This window comes from Barbus barbus (assembly GCF_936440315.1).
Source record: "Barbus barbus genome assembly, chromosome: 23".
Lineage (NCBI taxonomy): Eukaryota > Metazoa > Chordata > Actinopteri > Cypriniformes > Cyprinidae > Barbus > Barbus barbus.
The window spans coordinates 7,550,924-7,574,977 of record NC_136751.1 but is presented as its reverse complement, the minus strand read 5'-3'; the positions used below and the strand labels follow the sequence as shown (position 1 = coordinate 7,574,977).

General features: G+C 37.0%; 1 protein-coding gene across 1 annotated transcript in view; it reads right to left on the bottom strand.

Moving 5' to 3' along the window:
* The window catches only part of LOC306843258 (tumor necrosis factor alpha-induced protein 8-like protein 3), a 44,248-nt gene extending 25,135 nt beyond the window's left edge, over positions 1 to 19,113 (bottom strand). The window contains exon 1 of the mRNA XM_079374627.1: positions 18,825 to 19,113. Coding sequence (XP_079230753.1) covers positions 18,825 to 18,870 — 46 coding nt within the window. The 5' untranslated portion in view covers positions 18,871 to 19,113. The remainder of the gene's footprint in view (positions 1 to 18,824) is intronic.
* Positions 19,114 to 24,054: the final 4,941 nt, after the last annotated feature.

Sequence of the window (24,054 nt, the reverse complement as noted above, 5' to 3'; positions counted from 1 at the left end):
CTTTCAAAAGACGCACAGCAGAGATGGTTCATTGTGAGTGAATGCTTGGCACAACATTGTGAGCCTTCACTATTTCCATACTGGAAAATGCGCATGGAAGAAAAATGGGTAAAATGCAAAAAAAAAAAAGAGAAGAGAAGAGACAGAAAGGTCAGAGCTTTTTATACAATATTGGAGAAAAAAAAAACAGATCACAACAGAAAAGTGCATAAATTAAAAGAGGGAACATCAGGCAAGAAAGAAGAAGTTTCTTTTGTTCTCAACTGTATTCAAGCAAACAGTCAGTTAGATTCAAAATGTCTAATGTGAGCAGTAAAAAAAACTATTTACATTTAAACAGGTTATGTTTTCCAACAGCATTTTCGCAAGTCTTAAGTACTAGTCATACTCGTGAGTCATGAGACAAGGAATGATTGTGCAACTATTTCAATGGAACAACCTCAACAGCCAAATAAAATATAAATTACAATCATAATTTTATAGTGGCTGCATAATCATCATGAATATAAGTGTATGAATATACGGTAAGTGTATTTTTAAAAGCTGTTCTTAATTATAATATGTGCTCTTATAATAAGTACACTATAGTGTATTTTTTTCACAATGGCAGTCACAGAAATAAACCATTCCTCTGGGTATAAAACATCTGATCTCTGGCAGTGTAACCACTAAAATGAGCTAGAAACAAGATAAATCACTCCTGTTTTTCTATGTGGGACACATGGATTGCTTTCATTGTTTCTCATCATCTGCAGCCCAAATGCACACTAACAGGAAACACTGATTCTGAATCAATACTCTCTTCTCTGACGACACAGTTCAAATTTAGCAGCCTGAACTCGTTAGCTGTGTTCCAAACCCTAGTGTCCATGCATCACAAACACACTCTTAAAGCAAAAACTGATCCAAAAAAGCAGGAAACATGCAATGCAATTTTAACAGATTTTCATTTTTCATTTTGGCCTTCTTGGAAAAGCGGTTCTCAGAATGCACTTCAGGGAGCTCAGTTAATTTTTTTTCTTCTTCAATTAAGTATTCAAAGACATTATTTTCTAATGCAATTTTTTTTTTTTAAAGATCCTTATCTCTATATTTTGTTCCATTCCTCTATGCTCCACCGAGCTGTTTTTGACCGCAATATCACGTTCTGTGTGAACTTCCCTTTAGCGGCCTATGCAGTAGGCTCACTAGGATTTGGAACAAAGCAAATATCAACACACATCTCTGTGTGATCTGATCTGATATCAGTCCAGACCAACACATACTGACCTTTGTCTGAAAGTGCAGAAGGTGTGTGTGTGGTTTGCACTAGCCTGCGTATCTCTAATGTGTGATTAAACATAAAGGTCAGCTGTCAACACTGTGAGATGTTGGATTTTGCCCTGTGATGATTTTTTAAATCAATTTATTGCATGGTAATAGAGATATCTCTGACTGACTGACTAAATGTAGGTCATGTGATAACACTGGTACATTAAAGGGACTGACGTCGGGCTTGTTAAATGGGTTTTGTTTGAGAGAGACGGATGTCCTTTGCTCTGTGAGGGTGTTACTTTGGTTCATTGTGTTTAATTGTACAAAAACTGCTGCTCTGTGTTATGATTTTACGAGATTCTTTGGTAAAATATTGACTGAGAGTTGTGCCATGCATTATGAAGTGTTCAAACCCTAATAGAGTGCCGCAGGAAGTCCTAAAACACAGAAATTAGTAAACATTTTTGGATGTCCAGTTCCATTAAAATCAGTGAAATCAGTGTTTGTTTGTTTTTTTCCTCAAGCTCAAGAAATGGTTTTATTCTACCACATAAAAAGCATGCGTAATACCCTTCTTGTGGTTTTTATAATGTCTTGAGAATCTAACAAGTGACTAAATGGGACTACGGAGATTGTAGTGGACATAATTAAATCATTAAGCATCACAATGAACAGGAAATTCATCTACTAAATAGTCGTCATGTGTTTATACTCACATATAACAAACTTTCCAATGATTCCCAACTCTAACAATTTTATGTTCCCATAAAACAATTCTGCATATTAAACATAAAATGTTCATCAAGTTAATATAACATGGGTTTCAATGCATACTACAGATGTACTACCCCATTTAACTCTTTGCCCGCCAAACACAGAATTTTCCGGGTTTTCGCTGTTATACACTTGGGGGCGCTATTACGCATCCCCCTGAATGAGTCTAGAATGTCTCGATCAAAAACACAAGCGAGGACGACGCAGAAGCGAACAATCTCATATGTAAGCTTATGAAAAATAATGCGATCATCAACAATAAACAGCATATAGATGAAAACTGCCTAATGTTACCAAGTGAAATGTCGATCCAGGAAGTGGCAAAGGACTGTGCAAGCTTTGGGGGTGCTGATGGAAGCCATCTATTGCATCTTTGCTTTGATCATCGTATGTACTGAAGATCCAGATGTATTTGATAAAAATGCTATTTTCTCAGCTTTTTGCTTAAAATGTTGCTTGTTTTAAAACTTACGTACATGCAGGTTTTTACGGTGGCCGAGAGAGCTCAACGTGCTGCAACTTCAGAAAGCTCATGCAAATAGAAAAAGCACCAGCAAATCAAGAAAACATCTTCATCAATTTGACAACACATGCGCTGTAAATGCCCACAAAACAACCAAATAAAGAAACGCACTGCAAATGCTCACAACACAACCAAATAAAGAATTTTATTTGCAGTGCGTTTCTTTATTTGGTTGTGTTGTGAGCGTTTGCAGCGCGTGTGTTGTCAAATTGACGAAGTTGTTTTTTTAATTTGCAGGTGTTTTTTCTATTTGCAGCGCGTTGAGCTCTCTCAGCCACCGTAGGTTTTGATAAAAAGAATGCCTGAAGCTATATAAACATATTTTTTTGTTTATTTGAAAGTAGAGGCTCTGTTCTTTATTTTGTTGTATTACGTTCAAATATTCATACAACAAAATATTCTGGGGGCCATTAAATTTTAAGGAAAATCATCAAAAATGCTGGTGGGGTCTGGCAACTTTTTTCAAAAACGCTGGCAGGGAAAAGTTAACAAATTCATAATGATTAGCAGTGGCGCCTGCAGGTGTACGGCTGTACGCACTGTACGTACCATGAGTGCTCCGACTGACCTAAGATTTGCCCCGCAAACATTTCAGCAGTAAATTATAGGCCCGTGTGTCCCGTATTGGAACTCTCTCTGTCGACTGAACCATGCCATTAATAATGAATGTATCAGTCTTTTGCATGCCAAAGTCCATTTCTGCTTATAAACATTACACCAAATAGAAACAGAAAATGGTGCTACACACACTTTCATGAGATCGGGTTAGACTACAACAATTAATTTGTAGCCTATTTTACAAATGGGAATGCAACAAATTCATGACAATCTTTTACATTCAAGCTACCCGTAAAATTTATAGTGAAAAGTTCTTTAAAATCATCTGGAATGCAATAATTTTTAAAGCATTTACTGCATGGATTAAAAAATAGGCTAATAAATTATTCACACATCAGACAAAATTGGTATTTCATAAAAATCAGAAAAAATATAATCGGGCCTGTTTTAGGCTTTTCCTTATTTTTATATTTTAGACAGTGATGAAAAATGACTCGCCATCTCCTCATTGGACGTGCCTTTAGAGAGAAATGCAACTTTACGGATGACATAATGAAAGAGTTTTTGATTTCGATTTGAATTATTTACTTTCAAAGTAGTAATTTAAAGCTAGATATCCATAGATATATTTATCATATTTGTGACTCAATTCGTTGAGTTTTGGTTCATCATTGTGAAGCACTCCTGTTCAAGACGAGACGGCAAGTGCATCCTGTTTTCCTATTTATTTTATAAAAGCACAACATTTTGTTGATATTGTGAATGCACACAAATAAAAGTAGACCCTTTACAGTTCCGAATGATGTATTACTCTTACCTTTATAAGCAAAAATTATAGCGTATTTTAAGTTGTTTCCACTATCAAGAAAAAAATGCAAGTGACCGCTCTGGTGCCTCAATGTCCTGCAAAGTGCACTTCAACTTCCACTCTTCACACAAACGATTAGATATGCACCTAGCGCACATTTATATAGTTCAAACATTTAAACTAACATTGTGATATGCTTGAACTGTTTATATCTATAGATTTTATTTTAGGCAAGTCGTGATGATTTGAGAAGGCTAAATTGATTAAACATAGGCTATGATCAGTGTCTGGCGCTGACCGCTTGGTCGTTACTTAAAAACCCACCAAAAACGTACATTTAATGAACAAAAAGTGCTCCAAACGTTTTTATAAATTAACTTTATAAAAAAACTAAACAAAATATAATCACTTTAGTATTACATACGACCAAAAAAAAAAAAGAAAAACTCTGTGCGTACCCTCGGAAGAAATCCCGCAGGTTCCCCTAATGATTAGTACCTTAGGGGTGGGAGGGTGTCATTTGACAGACAAATTCTAATGTCCCCAATCAAGTTTTTTTCTCAAAATGTGTCTTTCAAACTCCAGTCCATCCTATTACATTGTTGCTGCTTGCCCATTAAAATCTTAAGCACAAGGCCTAAATTACATGCGTTACTAGAAGTGACATCATTTCCTTGTAGGGAAAGAATTCCAAAAACAAAGTAAGTATTAGTCATAAGCTGATTTCTCCTTTCCCCATGTTTAGAAAACTTATCTAATAGGGTAAAACCCCTATTAGTCCACCCTTTGTCTCAATTGAGTCTGGACATGAAAATGTTTATTTTTTCTAAATAGATTTTATTTATCCATTAGATTTTTTTTAGCATGTTGTTCTTTGCTAATTAGTAATGTGCTTAAACCATTCATCCTATTAAGGTGACAAATGTGAGGGTGGACAAATTTCTTATTCCATATGAGAAATATTTGGTTAGGATTATTACAGTAGGCTATGCCTTAGATTCACGAGTATGTTTTTCTGATAGACATTTTCTCCCTCATATAAGAAAACAAAAAATGAATTAAACAGAACTGAAATTATTATATATTTTTTTTTTACTCTAGCACTCTCTATTCTAATTTTATTTTATCTATATGTCTTTTTATTTAAATAAATAATAATAATAATAATCTGTACTGCGTTAGGCTAACCAAGACTTGTAATAGCACTTGCACGTTGTTGCTCTTTTGTTGGTTTTGATTGCTTCTTATGTCCTCATTTGTAAGTCGCTTTGGATAAAAGCGTCTGCTAAATGACTAAATAAATTAAAATAAATAAATAAAACCTGCTCAATCCAAAATACACTAAACTGTTTTTTTCAGACAAAAACACTTTGTGTAAATGCACACTGAAAGTGCTCTTGACCACATTGATGACTACAGTACATAAAACTCTGACAGAGTATTTGACGGGCAGGAATGAGTAACATGTATTCTGAAAGTGTGAAGAGAGCCATGTCAGTTTCACATTAATTATTACAAATGGGTTTACATGTTTTATTCCAACTACTATTCCAAAGCAGAAGCTCATTTAAAGTATAAGTCAACATTCTATTCTGCAGAAAACACTTTTCAAACACTTCAAACACTGTGTGTTGATTCTGGTCAGTTTCGCTCCATCCAGAAAACACTGACTGTAAACAACACTGAATATATTAGAGAGATAATTCTGATAGCAAAACGGAATATTGTCAAACTTTATGACACAAGTTTTATGTATTGTGCAAAATGCTTTTATTAAGGCAAGATGTCAGGAACTTGTTTGCCAATTGTTTTTTTTTTTTTTCAAGTCTTTGTTGTAACAAACTGTCATTTTTTTTAAGATTTACATTTTATTGGGTTGTCTTAATCTTACAAGCAACACTGTAAAACATACATATACTCAATCATATAAACAAAAACAGACAAACACATTATAAAAATAATGAATACATGCACCAATGGAATTAAATATCACTAGACAACATATGTACAGTTAAAATTCTTTGATATTGCACACACTGAGTTTTAATTTTTAAAATGTACTACATAAAATGACTCCTCTCTGTTTAAATATTTATTTTATTATGTGTTACAGTGCATTATACTCCAATAATTCATCAAAGGATGGCACCATACGCCTCCACAGATGTCTGGACTAAGCCCAGAATATCAACTGACCCTAGAAACGTCCCACTGCAGGGGTGTGCAGTGTCATATTTGATATCACAGCGAGGTTTTTAAAATTACATTTATAATTGTACTTCCTAGCAGCTTAATATCTTGCATGTAATTGTCAGTTTTAAAAGACCATGCTATTTGCCCAGTGGTAGGGCCTCAACTAATGACTGACAAAGAGAAGCTAATCAGACACTTAGCATGAAATCAGATCTAATAATGGCTCTGAATATACTCAGCGCTCCAGATATAATGACAGATTTAAATCTTCATCTGCTGTTTGTGATATCACTGTGAGCAGCTGCTCTGTGATTATTTAGACTTTGGTGAGTCTAAAAAAGGACAACAAAGGAAGAAAACCATGAGTAGAAAGATGACTGGCCAACCAACGTCAAATATAAGTGTCCTCCTCCAGAGGAAAAGCCAGAACAGCCTGGGTTGATTATGTGGATTTAAGGAAGACTTTGAGGGCAGAGTTACGCTCCCTCTCGTCTGGCTTGCACGTGCGTTTTCCAGACTCAGCAGAAACCGCAAGAGGTTTGCACCCGGCAGCTGATTTTTAAATGGAAGCTAACAGTTTTTAAGTCACTCCCAGTAGATCTTGAAATGCCAGACGAACCCTGATACCTTTACGTGTGTGTCCCCAAACTTGCTGTCACAACCTATTCAAGATTTTCTTAGATAAGTAAAGCAAGCTTGTTATAATCTGATCTGCCAAAAATCACACTTCACTGGGGTTCGGTGTTCACAATGTAATGTCAACAACAAATAATTCAACTTAACAGGGAATTTTATTTGAGCTCTTTCTTTCATTCCTTTGTGCTGTTTTTTTCCATTCAAGCAAAGTAAGGGAGGATTTTGAGTGACAGATTTTTTTAAATATCTTCTTTTGAGTTCCAAAGACGCCATACAGGTTTGGAATGACAAGGGGATGAGTAAATCATGAAAGCGTTTAAATTTTTGCATTTGAAATTTCAATCTCATCATTATAAATGTGTACTTATATATTTATTTAAACTATTAAAATACAAGTTGCAATAGAACATTGACATATATTTCAGTTTACCAGAAATGCTGATCGGTACATTTGGCTGTACACTTTAACCTTATGTCAATGAGAATAAAGTCCTACTTAAGTGGGTCAAAAAAGCACTCTAAAGATTATCTAACTGCATTTAATTTAATTATAACGCATTTACATGCAGTTAAGTGTCCAAAACTACATTAGATCACACGTGAGTATTATTTAAGTAGATTATTTCTGTTATTTTTTCTTAAGTATGCTATAATGTATACTACTTTCTTTTTTTTTTTTTTTACAAGGATGTCTGTATATCTCAATCTGAATGCTACGATCATTAATGCTACCTAAAATCAATCATCTTGCTGGTGTATAATTACTCCCGTAAGTGATCTTACACAGTATCTTATACAGCAAAATACTGTAGTTCAATGTAACGTCCCCACCATGATCGAAAAAGCAAATGTGTGTGTGTTTTTGCACATTCCACAGACTCAAAGCCAGCAAATTTGTGGACACACAAGCAATACCAATGTTTACTGTCTGCATCTCTGAACAAACCCCTAACCATGAACTATTAAACTTACAAGTATTAAACTTTGGCTTGTTACTCATTCAGCACTTTTAGTGACATGATACCTTAAAGGGGTCATATGACGTTGCTAAAAATAACATATTTGGTTTAATGCAATGTGTTTATGTGGTTTAAAGTTCAAAAACACATTATTTTCCACATACTCTACATTATTGTTGCTCTATGCTCTGCCTTTCTGAAACGTGTCGCTTTTTACAAAACTCATCCTTCTGAGAAGCGAGGTGTGCTCTGATTGCAATGTCTGCGTTTGTGATTGGAGACACGACACACAACAAGAGCAGTTCTACACTGCTCAAAACTCTCATTTGAATAGTCAGTGGCAAATTGTTTAAAAAAGAAAACATACTTACAGGCTGTGAGTCAGAATTGCCAGACTATCCTTGCAAAATTGGAATTACCCCACTTTATATAAACAGCCTTTGTGCACAGCTGACATTGCAGACTATGCCCAGGTTCAGGAAATAGTCCTCCGTAAAATGCTCTGCACACACTCTAATATTTGGGTTGAACTGTTCTGGAACAGTGTTGTAAATACAACTTAACCACTGATTTCAAGTTGTGTCCTCTTTTGGAAGCCCAAACTAAGTACTTTCGCTTTCATAACCAAACACAGCGTCTCCAGGACATGGCCCGCCGGCGGCAGCAACAATTCTACAGCGAGAATAAAAATCACACCCTCTTTCTTTTAACTTCGAATAATTCAAGATATCTTGTTTTGTGTTCCACAGACAAAGAGCAAGTCTTTCAGGTTTTAAATTATATGAACATGAATAATGACAGAATTATAATTTTTGGGTGAAGTATTCGGTACGAGCTCTTATGACTTAACTAATTAGATTCTTACTGTAACCCAGTATGATGTTAGCATCATTCACTTTTTGCCCAGAAAATTTAAATCAAGTTGTAAATGCAGATAAGCCCTAAGCCAAAACCCAAAAACCTTTAGCATTTTTTTTTTAAAGGATAAAGACATTATTCAGTCTTTCATGTCATGATGAAATTTTCTTTTGAGCTTGACAAAAAGTTAGATTTTTTAGCTTCTGGGGGCTCTTTTTTATATAAAAAAGTATAGCTGGGTCAGAAGGAAACAAAACACACATCTAGGTACAGACGACTCGCATCACTAGTGTAGAAGTTGCCCACCCCCCTCCTGACCACAGTCTCAGTGGGTGACTTCCTGTCCAGAAAAGATCTCAGCCTGAATCACTCCTGCCAGCTTCCTCATAACCCTGATGTGTTTGTGTGAGGGTTACTGTCTCACTTTTGGCTCACACACTCTCATATCTCTCCAAATGGATGCTTTTATAATTATGGAAACCATTTATTCTATGAGTTATGCATATTAATTTTGAAAATGGAGCAGTCGGGAACAATTCAGTCTGTCACATCGAGACAGAGTATCCGCTTGAAAAATTTTGGATACATAAAACATCTCAGGAGCTAAAGGACATAAATATCTACACCTATACACACCCTAACACAGACAGAACAGAAAAAAGAGGATATGATCCCAAAGGAATATAATACTGCCTACTATTTCTTGCCTAATGTGTGCTGCATACAATTTTTCACATGACAAATGTCAGCATGTTGTGAAATATCCATGTCACTTCTCATATTTCAGTTTCAGAATGTGTTTATGTGAACATACAACTGGAGCAGTGGGCAGCCATTGCTGCGGCGCTCAGGGAGCAGTTGGGGGTTTGGTGCCTTGCTCAAGGGTCTCTCCTCAGTCGTGGTATTGAGGGTGGAGAGAGTGTTGGTTATTCACTCCCCCATCTACAATCCCTGCCGGACCTGAGACTCAAGCCCATGATCTACGAGTTACAAGTCCAACTCTCTATCCACTAGGCCACGACTGCCCTAAAAAAAAAAAAACTAGGGAAGTAATAAATGCAGAACAATACTGGAACTAAACAGAAACACAGAATGGCTTGGTAAAGCATCTAACACTAGGAGAGTTCTATAAGCAGAACAATACTCAGCAGAGAGGAAGAGGAAGTCCATGGTTTAAGTAGGGTGTGTGATGATTCTCAGGTGTGAGAGTGTGATTGAGACAGCTGTGTGTACTTAGTGCAATGAATGATGGGAAATGCAGTCCAGGGTAATATATGACAGTCTGTGTGGTGTGAGAGTCGATTTGATGGAAGAGTGACCTCAGGTGGTGAGCGAATGAAAGTCCATGGACCTGTTTCATAACAGAGCCCACCCCCAAGGAGCGGCTTCCAGATGATCCAAACATTACATAATCCAGGAGGGTGGTGGAGCGGAGGCGGAACGGGGGAGGGATGGTGGGCCAGGTCCATGTAAAGGTGTAAGACCTTGGGACTGAGGCAGGACCGGCAAAACAGGGGACCATGATGGAGCCGGCAGAACGGGTGGAGTAGAGAACCACCATAACAGAGCAGGAGCCCACCAGTGCGGAGCAGACAGGGCAAGAGCCCACCAGTGCGGAGCAGACAAGGCAGGAGAGCACCCCGACGGATCAGAGGAGCACCACGACAGATCAGAGGAGCACCACGACGTATCAGGAGAACACCACGGCGGATCACGAACCCACAGCAGAGATTGGAGCCTAGGGAAAACTGAGACACATAGCATTTACGGTCTCAAAGACCGAGGCAGGGAATACATGTTCATCAACAGTTTCCCTGGAGCCCACTGAACAAGCAGACAGTTCACAACCAGGCTCACTGACTGAGATTTGACAGATAGGCAGTTCATAATCAGGCTCATTAAGGGAAACTGGACAGATGGATGGTTCAACAACAGACTCAATGACTAAATCAGGACCGACAGATAGCTTAAAACCAGAAGCATTGGCAGATACTGGATAGACAGACAATTCACCAGTGGTCTCTTTGGCAAAGACAGAAGTAATGGAGCAAATAGAGATTTCATTCATGGTTTCAGAGTTCATAGCAGGCAGGGTTAAGTGTTCAAAGGTTACCTTTTTGACTTTGACAAGGTTACTAGGGCAAATAGCAAGTTCATAAGTAACAGGACAGTCATAAATTTCGCAGACAGAGTCCTTGGCTGTGATTGACAAGACTGAGAGTTCATAGAAGACTCCTCGGCTGGATCGGGACAGGAGAAAAGTTCATAAGTGGCCTCTGTGGCCGATTCAGGGCTGGACAACAGTTCACAGACAACCTTCGTGGCCGTGAAAGGACAGGACGAGGATTTACAGATGGTTACCACTGACACCTCTGAAGGTTCAGCAGCAGACGCCGCCACATCTGGAGGTTCTACAGTGGTAGCATCAGGAAACCGGTAGAGTTCATTAACAGGACATGTACAGTGCTTATCTACGGTTCCTTCAACCGTGACACGACGGGCTGGACATGCATTGCTGGACGCCACCACCATACAAGGCGCCAAAGCGAGCACCACCGCCTCGGGAGGCTCTGCAGCATGCGCCACCACCTCTGGAGAAGCTTCAGCGGATGTCATTGCCAGGGGCAGTTCCGAAGTGATGTACGCAGCCCAAACGCAACACAACACGATCCCCATCATGGGAAGAGGGGAATTAGTGCAGGAACAGGAGGTATGCGGGTAAGGTTTGATACAGATTTGGTGGTATGGGTAGGTTTAAGGGTGGGTTAAGGTGTAAAGGAAGAGTCAACAGTGTAATTTTAAATGTAGTTACAGAAATTAATTACAGATATAATTACATGCAGGTTTTTTTTTTAATATAAGTATAATGTACAAACATGCATGTACACAATAAGTGCATTGAACCAAATGATTAATTTAAATATAAGTACATAATAGTTAAGGCCACTTAATATGAAGTGGGGCAGAATTATTATTTTTTTTTTTGTGAGTGTCCCTTTAAAGTTATACCTTTCAAGTAAAAGAGCAAATTGCTCTGTGGCTTAGAGCCCTGCATTTCGGCCCGGGCCCAACGGCCCCGACTTTTTTATGCCCCTAGGGCCGGGCTTCGGGCCAATTTTCATGTCAGAATTCAGCCTGTTTTAGGCTTCTCCTTACTTTCATATTTTAGACATCCATCAATTAGTGATGATGAAAAAAATTGCTGCTGGTGGAAACAACACGAGACCATGCTGCCGCGACTGGGTCCCACAGTAGCGTGTGCAAGTGACTTCAGCGCAGCTGAAGAGTTCTGCGACCAAATGCACGCAATAGGCTAAAGCTTGCCGCAAAGCCACAGCAAACATAATAACCATGAATGTGTCCGCGGGACATAGTAAGGATATATTTGAATTATTTAATAATAAACTAATGTTTTTTGAGTCTGTGTGCAAGGATGAAATTCCTGACTCGCCGTCTCCTCATTAGACGCGCATTTAGAGAGAAATGCATCTTTATTGATTATGATTAAGATTATAATAAAATAGCTTTTGTTTTCGTTTTTTTATTTCGTTAAGTGATAATTGAAAGCTTTCTATAGACATATTTATCATGTCTGTGAGGCATTCACTCAGCTTCGGTTCATTTTTGTGACGCGCTCCTGTTCAAGACCAGACAGCAGAAAGCCCATTATGTTTTTTTTCTTTGTTTTATAAAAGCACAACGTTTTGTTGATATTGTGAGTACACAAATAAAAGTAGACCCTTTAAAGTTCCGAACGATGCATTACTCTTACCTTTATAAGAAAAAAAAAATTATGTCGTAGGCTATTTTAAGTTGTTTCCACTAAAAAAAATGCAAGTGTTTGTTCTGGTGCCTCCATGTCCTGCAGAGCACCCTTTAGCTTCCACTCTCCTCACAAACTTAGATATAGGCTAGCGCACATTATTATTATAGCGCACGTTTAACGTTTAAACATTGTTATTTTCTTGAACTGTTTTAGTATATCAATAGATTTTATTTTAGGCAAGTCGTGATGATTTGAGAAGGCTAAATTGATCAAACATAGGCTGATGAACATATGATCAGCTCACTGTATGCCACTGGCCGCTTGGTCGTTACTTTAAAAAACAAAAACTTAGGTACATTTAATGAACAAAAATGCTCCAAACGTTTCTCTAAATTAACTTAATAAAAAACGAAACAAAATATAATCATTTTGCGATTACATACAAAACTGAACTATTTTAATAGCCAAAACAGTAGTATAAGTTGTTTTGGGAGAAGGGGAAAAAAAGATGGGCTCGGGTCGGAAATTCTGATAAGCTGTCGGACACGGGCCGGGCTAGGGCCTAAATTTGAAGCCCGTGCAGGGCTCTATTTTGGCTGCTGTTGAAAGTTTCAAATAGCATTGAAACAGCCATAAAATGGTTGGTGTTGTGAGACTTTTGCATGTTTGAGCATAAATGTTGGTCATCCTTATATTTCATTATGTATTTAGTACAGAATACTCACATTTTGTCTTTGGTATACATATGGAAACATAAATAGTATAATGAATAGTATGCTTTCAAATATATATAAGATTAAAATTTTAATTCAAATCTTCTATTGACTTACACTGGTAGTATGCTCAGCATTCAAAACATAACCACTGGCTATGAGGACATTTGCATACCGAATTCTTCTTGAATGCATAGATCACTTCAACTTATCTGAAACTTTAACACTGTTCATTCGCCGCCTTTTGAGCACAGCGTGTTCCTTCTGGAAATACTAATGTCGTTATTAATGTCATTATCTGAATCCTCTGGCCATAAACGTAGAGGCTAATAAAGCCCTGACAGACCCCAGGCAGTTCTATTAACAGTGCTTTACTATAGCATTCCTCTGTTTAATAGGAGAGAGCAGTGGAAATGGCTGTGGTATGCCTCAGGGAGAGTTTATAGTCACTCATACTTTTGTCTGTTTTCACTGATGTGATTCTTGTTAAATGTGGATGAGAAATATTCCCCTATTTCAGCACAATTTCTCTCTGTCTCTCACCCCCCCCCCCCCCCTCTCTGACTTTGAGGTAAAATTACGACTATTTCCCTCTTGCAGAATTAAATATAGAGTGCAAAAAAGCTCAGAAGAGTGTTTAGATGGTTATTTTTCTCATTTATGCACACATTTTTCATGCTGAAGGAGGAAAAAGTCTCTCACATTCTCTCTTACTCTCTCGTTTTCCTTTTATCTATTTGGTGGGGCTGATTTTCCTCTGGCAGGACACAGAGGCACAAACAGAGAGAGGTTTGCCTTCGTTCTGGTCCGCACGTGGCTTCACTGTCTCTCTCTGCAGTGTGTCGGTTGTGTAATGATGAACTGCTGGTTGGTCGTGTGGCACTACAGGTCAGATAACAGTACAAACAGATCAAAATGAAGCTTGTTACTGTTTTGTGGATTGAGGTGGTGATTTTAGAACAGCTGGATCTCACGTGGCCAAAAACTGGACTTAACTCGGTTAAAAGTGAACTGTATAATTAGGTCTGTTGATTTAAAGCATTCATTTGGTGTAAGAACACTCCCTCTGGCCCATATGTAAATTCCAAAATAAGTAATTTTCCTACTATTGGACCCAGTTCACGTTTAATGTACCACCGTTTAGATGGTAGTCTGCATGTATACATTATACTAACAACTAACAAGTCTTAATAGACTCCAAAACTAAACTGAACGGATTGTTGTGGGCCATTGGTCAATGATAGCTTTATTTCCTAATATGCAATAAAACCAATAATATGCATGAAATTAGTTAACAGGTTACTGTAAAAAATATATTCTTACTGTCTCACTATTTTTATAGCACAGCTGTTTAAAGGTGATTCACGATGAACGACATCACAATTTTACACATAATTTTAGTGCGAAAGTGTGAATGATTGAAATATTTTGTGAAGTTTTTGCATGAATTGCAAATGTGGTACATTCACCAGAATAGGTAATCAGCCAATTGTATTGCAATATAACAGGTTTCATGTGTGAAAGTGGATGGTGTGCCAGACCGCTTTGGTTCAGATAGCCTGCTGACACAACAAACACGCACCCACTCATTGCATTTCTCTAGAAAGACAATCTAAAGATGGACACATGTCCCAGCAAGTAGATCAAGACCTTTGATTACTAAAACCCACACCCTGACCTAATGCAAAACATTTCAGCAGTATCCACCGAAAACTGCTGGGTTTTGGAAAAACTGACATTCCAAACAGTGTCTGCAGTTTTAAATTCCCTACTGACTTATATTGACACACAGACTCAACACAAACAACCTGAGTACATCTGTCCTTCTGGGTACCTGAAGCCCAAATCAGACATAGGTTTTTAGTATAGGTTATGTTTTCAGTAACTTAATTGTGTTCATTTTGATTAAATAAAACTGTATTGCAACTGCATAGCAGTTCAAATTTATATACCTGTACTTTAGACTGCTGACCCACTTAAGTATGACTTATCTTTAAATGTAATTTCACGATTACTTTATTGTCTTTGAAATCCATGTATGGAAGTACTAACAAATGTATTGATAAGCATTTATGGAAAACTAAAATATACTTTATTGTCATTTCTGTTGAAACTGGTAAGTCATCATCTATTTATATATATCTGTAACTACACATTTGAAATGAAGTTGCAATTTTGAACATTTAAAATATATTAACTTTAAATGTAATAACACACTACAATCAAGTGCAATGCATGTGCTTTTGTAAGTCAACACATCAAAATAAGTATACTTGTATAAAGCATGACAAATTTTATTAAAACAATAATTTAAAATGGACTTTAAAGCAAACTTAAGCAGTTTTAAGTAAACTTAAGCAGTATTTTATTTCATTATTTATTATATTATCAGAAAGTTAAGTGTTTAAAATTATACTTTAAAGGTTTGAAGTAAACTACCCCCCGGTTTCACAGACAAGGCTTAAGCCTCGTCCCTGACTAAAATGTAAGTCTGAGCTGTTTTAACTGAAAGAAACTTGTACTGATTGATCCTGAAATATGTCAGCGCCCTTGTTTTGCCTCAAGATGCACACCAGTTATGTTTTTTTCTAAGCCATTTCTATAAAATTACTTTAAAATCCTAATTGAACTATGGCCTAGTCCTGGCTTAAGCTAAGCCCTGTCTGTGAAACCGGGCCTACAAGTCCATAATTAGTACAATTCAGTGCACTTATTTTTTTCACAATGGAAGACATGTTGGTTTGTAAATATCATGTGAATTCTTTTGCTGTATATTTAATTTATCCCTGCTGATCTGAGAGAGGACAGACCATCCATAGGAAATAAATCCATAGTTGAGATCTCTATGATGCATGTTTTGCACCATACACAAAAGCATTGTGTAAGTAAAGCAGCATGCCAGCATTGTTCTTTCCAACATATTCAGTTCTACAATTCTGAGATCTCCTTTAAGAGTTATGAAATATCCTCTAAGCAGTAGATATTTCATCTTGAGTTGCAGAATCACATGTGGCTTTGCATTCTAGTGTCTCTAATCAGCTCTGTAGTTACTCATCATGAGGAGAGCATGTGTATACTGTATGTGAGAAAAAACAAAAAAGTATGTGTGCAGGGTGGGATGGAATAATCTTACTTCCTCATGTTCCCTGTCCTTTACTCTGTGTACTGAGTCTAATGCAAACTAGTCTGCAGTGGAGTACTACTATCTGGCATACTTTACTGAGACTTTACTGTACATACTCTATAGTATCTCTCCACCACTGCAGTCCAGGCACCTTAAATTAAGTTTTTAAACAAGGAGTAGGCCCATCTAATCTTCTAATTAACCACCATAGCATACAAGCAGCCATTGCAGTGTCAGTTGTTCCTGCATCTTGCCACCTCTTCATCTCTACAGTTTAAATGTCTTGCCTTACACAATCAACTCCATGCATTAGTAATCCCATAGGGAGAATATAAGAGCTCAGATTCAGTCTCCTCTATTGCAGACATAAATCTAAACTCATTTAACTATCCATGTGTTTTCCAAACCTGTTCTAGGGACTCAGAGATGCTGGAGCCCATCTCAACACCTTGGGCCAAAGGCAAGGGACACCTTGGATGGATGGCCAGTCAATCACAGGGATAAAAACATGTTTAACATTTACAGCTAAATTATTAGTTTGATGTCAGAACTCATGAAACTGCATTTGAGATGCTAAAAGTGCACTCATCTAAACTGCAACTAGACATTCAGATATGTCTTCTCCACCATTTGGCAAACTACTGCTGATTGTCTGAAGTGCAGGTAGACATGAAAAAACTTGCATGTCTTTGTCTCTTGAAGTTGTGTAGAGCATCCAATCAGATTAAAACTGGCAATTTCCTTCAGAACTTGCCATTTTTTTGCCAATGGATTTGGGTGGGCTGTGGCCATGTCTTCTGAGGCTGAAATTGCAGGCAAACTTGTGGCTTGTTCAGCCAAGAAGATGGAGTGAAAATAAACACCAGAGTTGATCAGCCAATGGAAGAGCAGAAACATGAAAGAGCATCTCTCTCTCCAGTCCACAACTTCAGAGATCTTTTGAGTGAGACCTTCAGCCAAACCTCACAGTAGCTGAAGAACTCATGCTTTCCCTCAGAGGGCCACAGAGCAGTTCTCACAAACATACAGAACTGAGACAGTCTGTCAGACGCCCCACCAATGTAATGACTTGCACATACAACTAACATTACCACATTTACGCTTCATCAGCAGTGGATGGACGGAGTCCTGTAGTTAAAGGAATAGATCTGCCAAATGTGAAAATTTGGTCATCGTTTACTCTCTCTCGTGTCTCCTCAAACCTGAATGACTTACAGTATTCCTCATGTGGATCAAAAAAGGAATGTTGAAGAAGAGTGTGAAGAATGTTGACGCTGCTCTTTTACAAACCACCAAAATATATAGTGACCATGTGTGGTCAAACTCCAAAAAGGAGTTTAAATCCATAAAAGCAATCCATATGATTGGCTATATTCTTATTAGTCTTCCAAAATCTTTTTTTCTTTTTTTTTTTTTCAGGTGGGAATAGACAAAAGTTTATATCATTATTTACTGATAATCTTCCCCTCAGCTCTCTAATGTCATTGCATATTAAAAGTTGGTATGTTGTGTTTGGTTATTCGACATGCGAGTATCAATTTTAATACTGATGTCAGTAACATGTTTTCAAGTTTAAATTAGCTTAAGCTCATAAAATTTGAGGACTGCAAAAAAGATTTTCGGCAAATAACAACTGAAATTCCACACACAATGCTATGATATGATTTCAGAAGAATATAGCACACAGGTTGTATGGACTATATTTATAATACATTCACTGGTCATTAACTACTGTATGGGAAAGATCAATATTTTTAAAACATGTTAATTTCTTTCAGTTGCAGATCAACTGCGATCCCAAGTAAAAGTGAGCCATGGAGAACCAGTGAAACTGTAGTTTTACTCTGTTCCCGAAACTAATTTTATGGAGACTCGCTCTAGGTGAAAAATGTCTCTTTAAATGAAATTAAATTAAAAATCGGGTGGTCCTAGGTAAATTCTTTTAACTCAAGAGAATTGTAGGATTTTGTGTGTGAGGAGTCTACTAAATTCAAAGATACTGCAAAATTTTGGTAGTTGATTGTAAAAATACCAGCATGTAATTTATAAGTTCTTAGTTATGTATCTTTCAAGGTTGTTGTCCTTAACATATATAATGCTGGCATACAGAAAGAGTATAGACAGTATGTGCATAGCACAGCTCAGATCAATTGGTTTTAGAAAGATTTGATGAGTTCATATGAGATATCTGACTTTTGCTTCAAACTGTTGGTATCTTGGCAATACTGAGCACTGAGCTCTTTTGAAACTCCTTTCACAACTCCTTTAGTGAGATTACACTTATTCTTTATCGTGACAACAAGGTTGTTTTAATTTTTTTTGCCAGTTTGTATCGAGTCTGTGAACCTTGCAAGCCAAAGTGCTGCTGTTCAATTTTCCACCGCCCTTGTGTTCAACCAGTTCAAATATCACAGATTAACTTCTCTTCAGAGAGCAGAACCACAGACACAAAGCTCTGAAAAGACGCCACAAGCACTTGGCGGGATGGACACCCTGTCACAGGCTGTCACGCCGGGCGAGGAAGATGAGTATGATGATGCATCTTAAATGTGTTAATGAGAAAAGTAGCAGCACGTGTCTGTGCTCGCCTTCACCGCCAGACAGCTGTGAACAGAGTTTGAGAAACCGAAGACGAGAACGAGAGGACTGATCCCTTACCTGGAGAGAGCTCTCCTTCACTCTGATCCCCAGAATCTGAGTCCATCTCTCCACGAAGAACCTCTCCTCTGCTCTCCTCTTCTCTTTTCACTCCACTTCCTCTGTTTCTGCTTGTCTCTGTGCTGTCTCTCTGCACTGAAAACTGTTTTCTTGAGCTCAAATGCACTAGCTCTCCGTGTTCAGAATATCACTGACTCAATGAGTGCGCGCTGTTTGTAGAGCGCCTTTTCTGTGCAGTCAGACTGGTTTCTTTCACTGACACTCTTGCTTCCACTTTCTCCTCTCGTTTGCTTCCTTCCCCTCCCTCTCTCCCCCCCTCTCTCTCTCTCTCTCTCTCTCTCTCTTTCTGTGTTCCTCCTCCCCCTTCTCCCCTCGGCTCGACATTGTGATGCCTACAAAAACATTAAGAGGAGGAAAACTCTGTCTCTCCCTCTAAGCTGATCTCTTGCCTGTGAGGAATGTTTTGTATGTTGGAGAGTTTTTTTCATTCAGACATTGTTGGGTGCTATTTTAGGGGCAAGTTTGGTTTTTAATGTTATAAAATGCTTTTTGGACAGACAAGAGAATAAGAAATGACAGTGGTGTTCAAGGTGTTTTATTAGATTGACTTTGCCACATCATCCAGCTCAAAAATAATAGAGTAACAAAGTGCTATCAACAGGTTTTGTTGGTTAGAGTGGTTTAGTTAGCCCCTCCTGGTAGATGATGTAACTACACCATTATGGGGCCAAAAAGCATCACTCTCCTTTGATGGTCATTGGAAGTAGCTGTGTATTGTGATGAAAGAATTCCTTTTTTCATTATATAAAGTAGATTTTGTACCATGTTTGGATTGTTTTCCCCTATGTTCTGCCTTCAGATCTGTATAGTTGCTATATAATTGTTTGGAACTATGTGCGTTCTTGCTCTGCCATCAGTCAGTTAGTGTCATAATATTATTTTCCTGCAGCTTTTGATTGATTTGTTATGAATCAGATAAGCTTGAATTTAGATTGATTTCTGTCCTTCCAAAAGTACTAATACAGATTATTTAATAAGTATAACCAAAGTCTTAGCGGCTGTATTCATGCAAGTACAGCTCATCTGAATGGAAAGACCAAAATTATTTGTCTGAATTATATTTCAAAAAGATATTTCAAATCAGGTGTAAAATTTGAAACCAACCAGTGTTCAAATTGAAGGGAGACAAGAGGAGATTACATACCTCTTGTTGAAAAAAAAAGAAATTGCCCAAAAGCATCCCGCCTGGACTTGAAAAAATACTATGAGCCATACTATAGTAAAGTGTGTTATACATTATAGTATTTACAACACTTTGTTAATGAATGCTACAGCATACTGTAATATTAACTATAGTGAACTGATAAACTGTAATAAATACTGCAGTATGCTTTAGTTTTTACTACAGTAAACTGTAGTGTATTGTAGTATAATATACCCTATAGTTGTAGAATACCTAGTACAGTATGGGTAAAGTAATTTGCAACAAATTAATTAATTGTAACAAATTAATTCAAGTACTTTACTATAGCATGGTTCAAAAACACTATAGTATTTACTATAAATTACTATAGTATTTTTTCATGTGGGTAAAACCATCATCCCATTTAGATTGATGGTGTAGTGTTTTATACAAAGCATCTAATGCAAATATTTATAATTTTTACACATGATAATTTTACGAGCTATAAATAATGGCTATTGGCCAATCAGATCTCAGTATTCCAATGAGCTGTGCACAAAGTCATATAAATATTTGCCAGATTTGCACTCTTTAAAAAAAGGCCAAGATGACAGTTTAAGGACATCTTTTGACATTCTTTAAAAATAAGAGAACAGAAGGTGTCAACATTTTTTAGGACATTCCCCTGATGTTAGACAAAGTAACGGACATAAGTACATTGATTCAAAAAGGAATCGTTGTCAAGGTTTCATTGAATTATTGAAAACAAAACCAATCACCAAGATGCATGCATATGCTATGTAAATGTATCTGCGAAAAAAGTCAGGTTTTAGTCCTTAAAGTTTTGAGCTATTTTCTTTCTCCACTGTTTAAGTAATCTGCACCGAGAAACAGTAATTCAAACAACAAAGAGTTTATCATCAGAAATGACGATACTGTCTTTATCACCCTCTGTGAAAGCTTTGGAGCGCAGAAAAGTTTGGGGCTCACAAGTAATGTAATTTGGAACTCACTTTTTTGATTTTTTAATTTAGTTTAGAATGACTTTAGATGCAGTAATGATTAAGCTATATAACCGCTTCCCAAAGTGCCCTCCAATGGCATCATTCAGGTTGTTTGGTATGCAGGGAGTGTGTTTAAGAGAGAGTCTTGTGCTTAATTATTCAAGACTAATCACTTAAGTACATCTGTAATTTCATAATTACTTATATCATATTTGAAATATGGTTTAAATGTACTGCCGAATCTACAACCCGAATTCCGGAAATGTTGAGACATTTTTTAAATTTTAATAAAATGAAAACTAAAAGAATTTCAAATCACATGAGCCAATATTTTAATCACAATAGAACATAGAGAACATAAAAAAATTTGAAACTGAGAAATTTTATGCACAAAATGAGCTCAAATTTGAATTGATGTATAACACTTATTTGTGTCACCAAAAGTATTTTTAGTGTCTTTTGCACTGATCTTAAAAAAAAACTGCCGGCGAGACCGTTGACCCCAGGGAGTTAAAGCATCACAAAATATTATTAAAACATAATGATTTAAAATGTACATTAAAGCAAAACTTTTAATTTGTCATTATCACAAAGTGCACATTAGTGTTAAAGAAACAGTCATAAAGTATACTTTTTTCAAGTACACTTAAGTGGCTTTTTATTTCATTAATATTATATTATCTACAAGTACAGTAAAAAAAAAATTATAATAATTAAGATTTGAAGTGCACTGCAATTTGTTTAGTCTGGTCCATATAATGTGCAAACAGTATAGTTTGCTTTTTTAACTGTAAGGTTGGACTGCAACCTTCATATAGAGCATTACGATTTCTCTCATTAAAATACAACATCTACAAGTGGACCATATTTTGGTCTCTATTATAAACAAGTGATTCAAATAAACCTCACACACTTGTCTACTGAAAACTCCACCCACAGTGAAACATCATTGGTCCAACATTACTGCAAATTAACCTGTTACCCTGCGCCCCTATTTTTGAGCATTTTGTAAAAAACGATATAACCAAATAAAAATGTCTGTAGCTCTTGAACCCTAAGGTCTATATTTAAAAATCTGGTGTTGTTTGAAACTAGACACTTGATCCTTTGTTACTCTAGAGTCATAATAACTCAAAATTAGTATAGCAATAGAGTAAAACAAGGTAAAATATACATGAAATTGACTCGCGATATGTTTTAATGAAGCTCACTAAGGGAAAAATGGATGAGACTTTCATGCCAAAGGCCTGAAAACACCATAAAGATAAAGCTGAACATCTGACCATGTTTTGATTCAAATTTGAGGATGATACTCCCAAAAATGTAGTTTCTGTAAGCTTTTATTTAAAAAAAATCTAGGCGTCCTTTCAAAAAAGCCATTTGGAGACCCCAAATAGACACTTTGTAAACAAATGTCCAAATGAGTCAAAACTACATAATACATATATGTATATCAATTCAGAACTGCTCTGCCCACCAAAACACACAATAAAAAACTATTTCTGAACAGCATTTGTAGTGCTGACTCATTTAGTCATTTGGTTAGTCTACAAATGGCATTTTTGAAAAAAAACGCCTAAATATTTCCTGAAATAAAATATGAAATAATAAATTTTTTATAGGTAAAGACTTACAGAAAGTACATCTTTATGGTATTTCATTTCAAGAAAAGCTTTGGAAAAGTCATTTGGATATTTTATTTCAAGAAAAGTCTAGGAATCCTTTCAAAAATGCTATTTAGAGACTCCATAAGACACTGCATACTACATATGTATATCAATTCAGAACTGCTCTACCAATGAAACCACAAAAAAACACAAAACTATTTCAGAATTTGAACATAACTAAACAGTCTTTATTCTGAACAATTCCAATAATGAAAACAGTGAACCAAAACAGATTTGATCATTTTTGAACTAGTGAAAACACAAAACATGCAAAATACATTGTTTTTACAACATTTGTATTTTTTATTTATTTTATATGGTGAATATTATGAATATTACTATTTTACTAATATAGTAATAGATTACTATTACTAATATTACTAAATAATAATAAAAAAAAACTATTTACAGTATTTACAGTGGAGGAAGACGCTCTAGCAGCCACTAAAATGGTTTTTTTTCTGACCATCTGGATTCACCAGACCTCTGAAAAGACAGGGAAGAGTGAGAGAAAAAGAGTGAGAAAGTGTGTAAGCAAAACAAATCAAACTTGCAACACTGTTTACATTTTGTACACACACACACACACACGCGCGCGCACGCACACACACACAATAACCGGGACATACCCACAAACAAACACACCCACCCACCCACACGAACAAAACTCATGTAATCCCCTCATATTATCCCTCTCCGTTGTCATTTTTAGAATCTAAAACAGCTAACATGAAACAAAAGCTGCAAATACATGATAAAGACACATAAACATTCAAGAGGAGGGTGGAGACACTTACGTGCTAATGCTATCCACGCTTCCCAGCGATCTCAGCGCGTATTCGGCTACTAAATTAGCCATTTTTCTCCCCACGTCCTCCAAAACACCACCAAACGCCACAGAAACACTTCTCAAGTCGAAGATCCACGATGGAGAGATTCAGATGTGAGCTTTGGACAACATCTGTTCGCTGATAGCCAGTCTGTGTAGCGCTGCGACGCCATTATCTGTACGCTTCATGCGTAACCCGAGAGCGCACGAAAACACACGGACAATACGCCGAGCTATTCTCTAAACAATCTTACGTAAACTATTCAAACTGTCAATCACTTTAAACGTCCTTGTGGTTGGCTAACACTTCCATCCATCAAAACTGTGCTGGCGAGGCATTGGCTGGGTTCAAACACCCCTATTGTGATGTGTCCGGATTGACACCTCGCTGACCCATTCACGGACGCGCTTACTGTCCCGGGTTATAACAGCTCCTGCGATTGAAGGAGAGAGACGAGGGAGGGCTATTCTTACTCGGAAGAGACGATTCTGCTGGAAATAGATGGCGTTTCAAAGCTGGAATACGAATTATAATCGATATTTATTG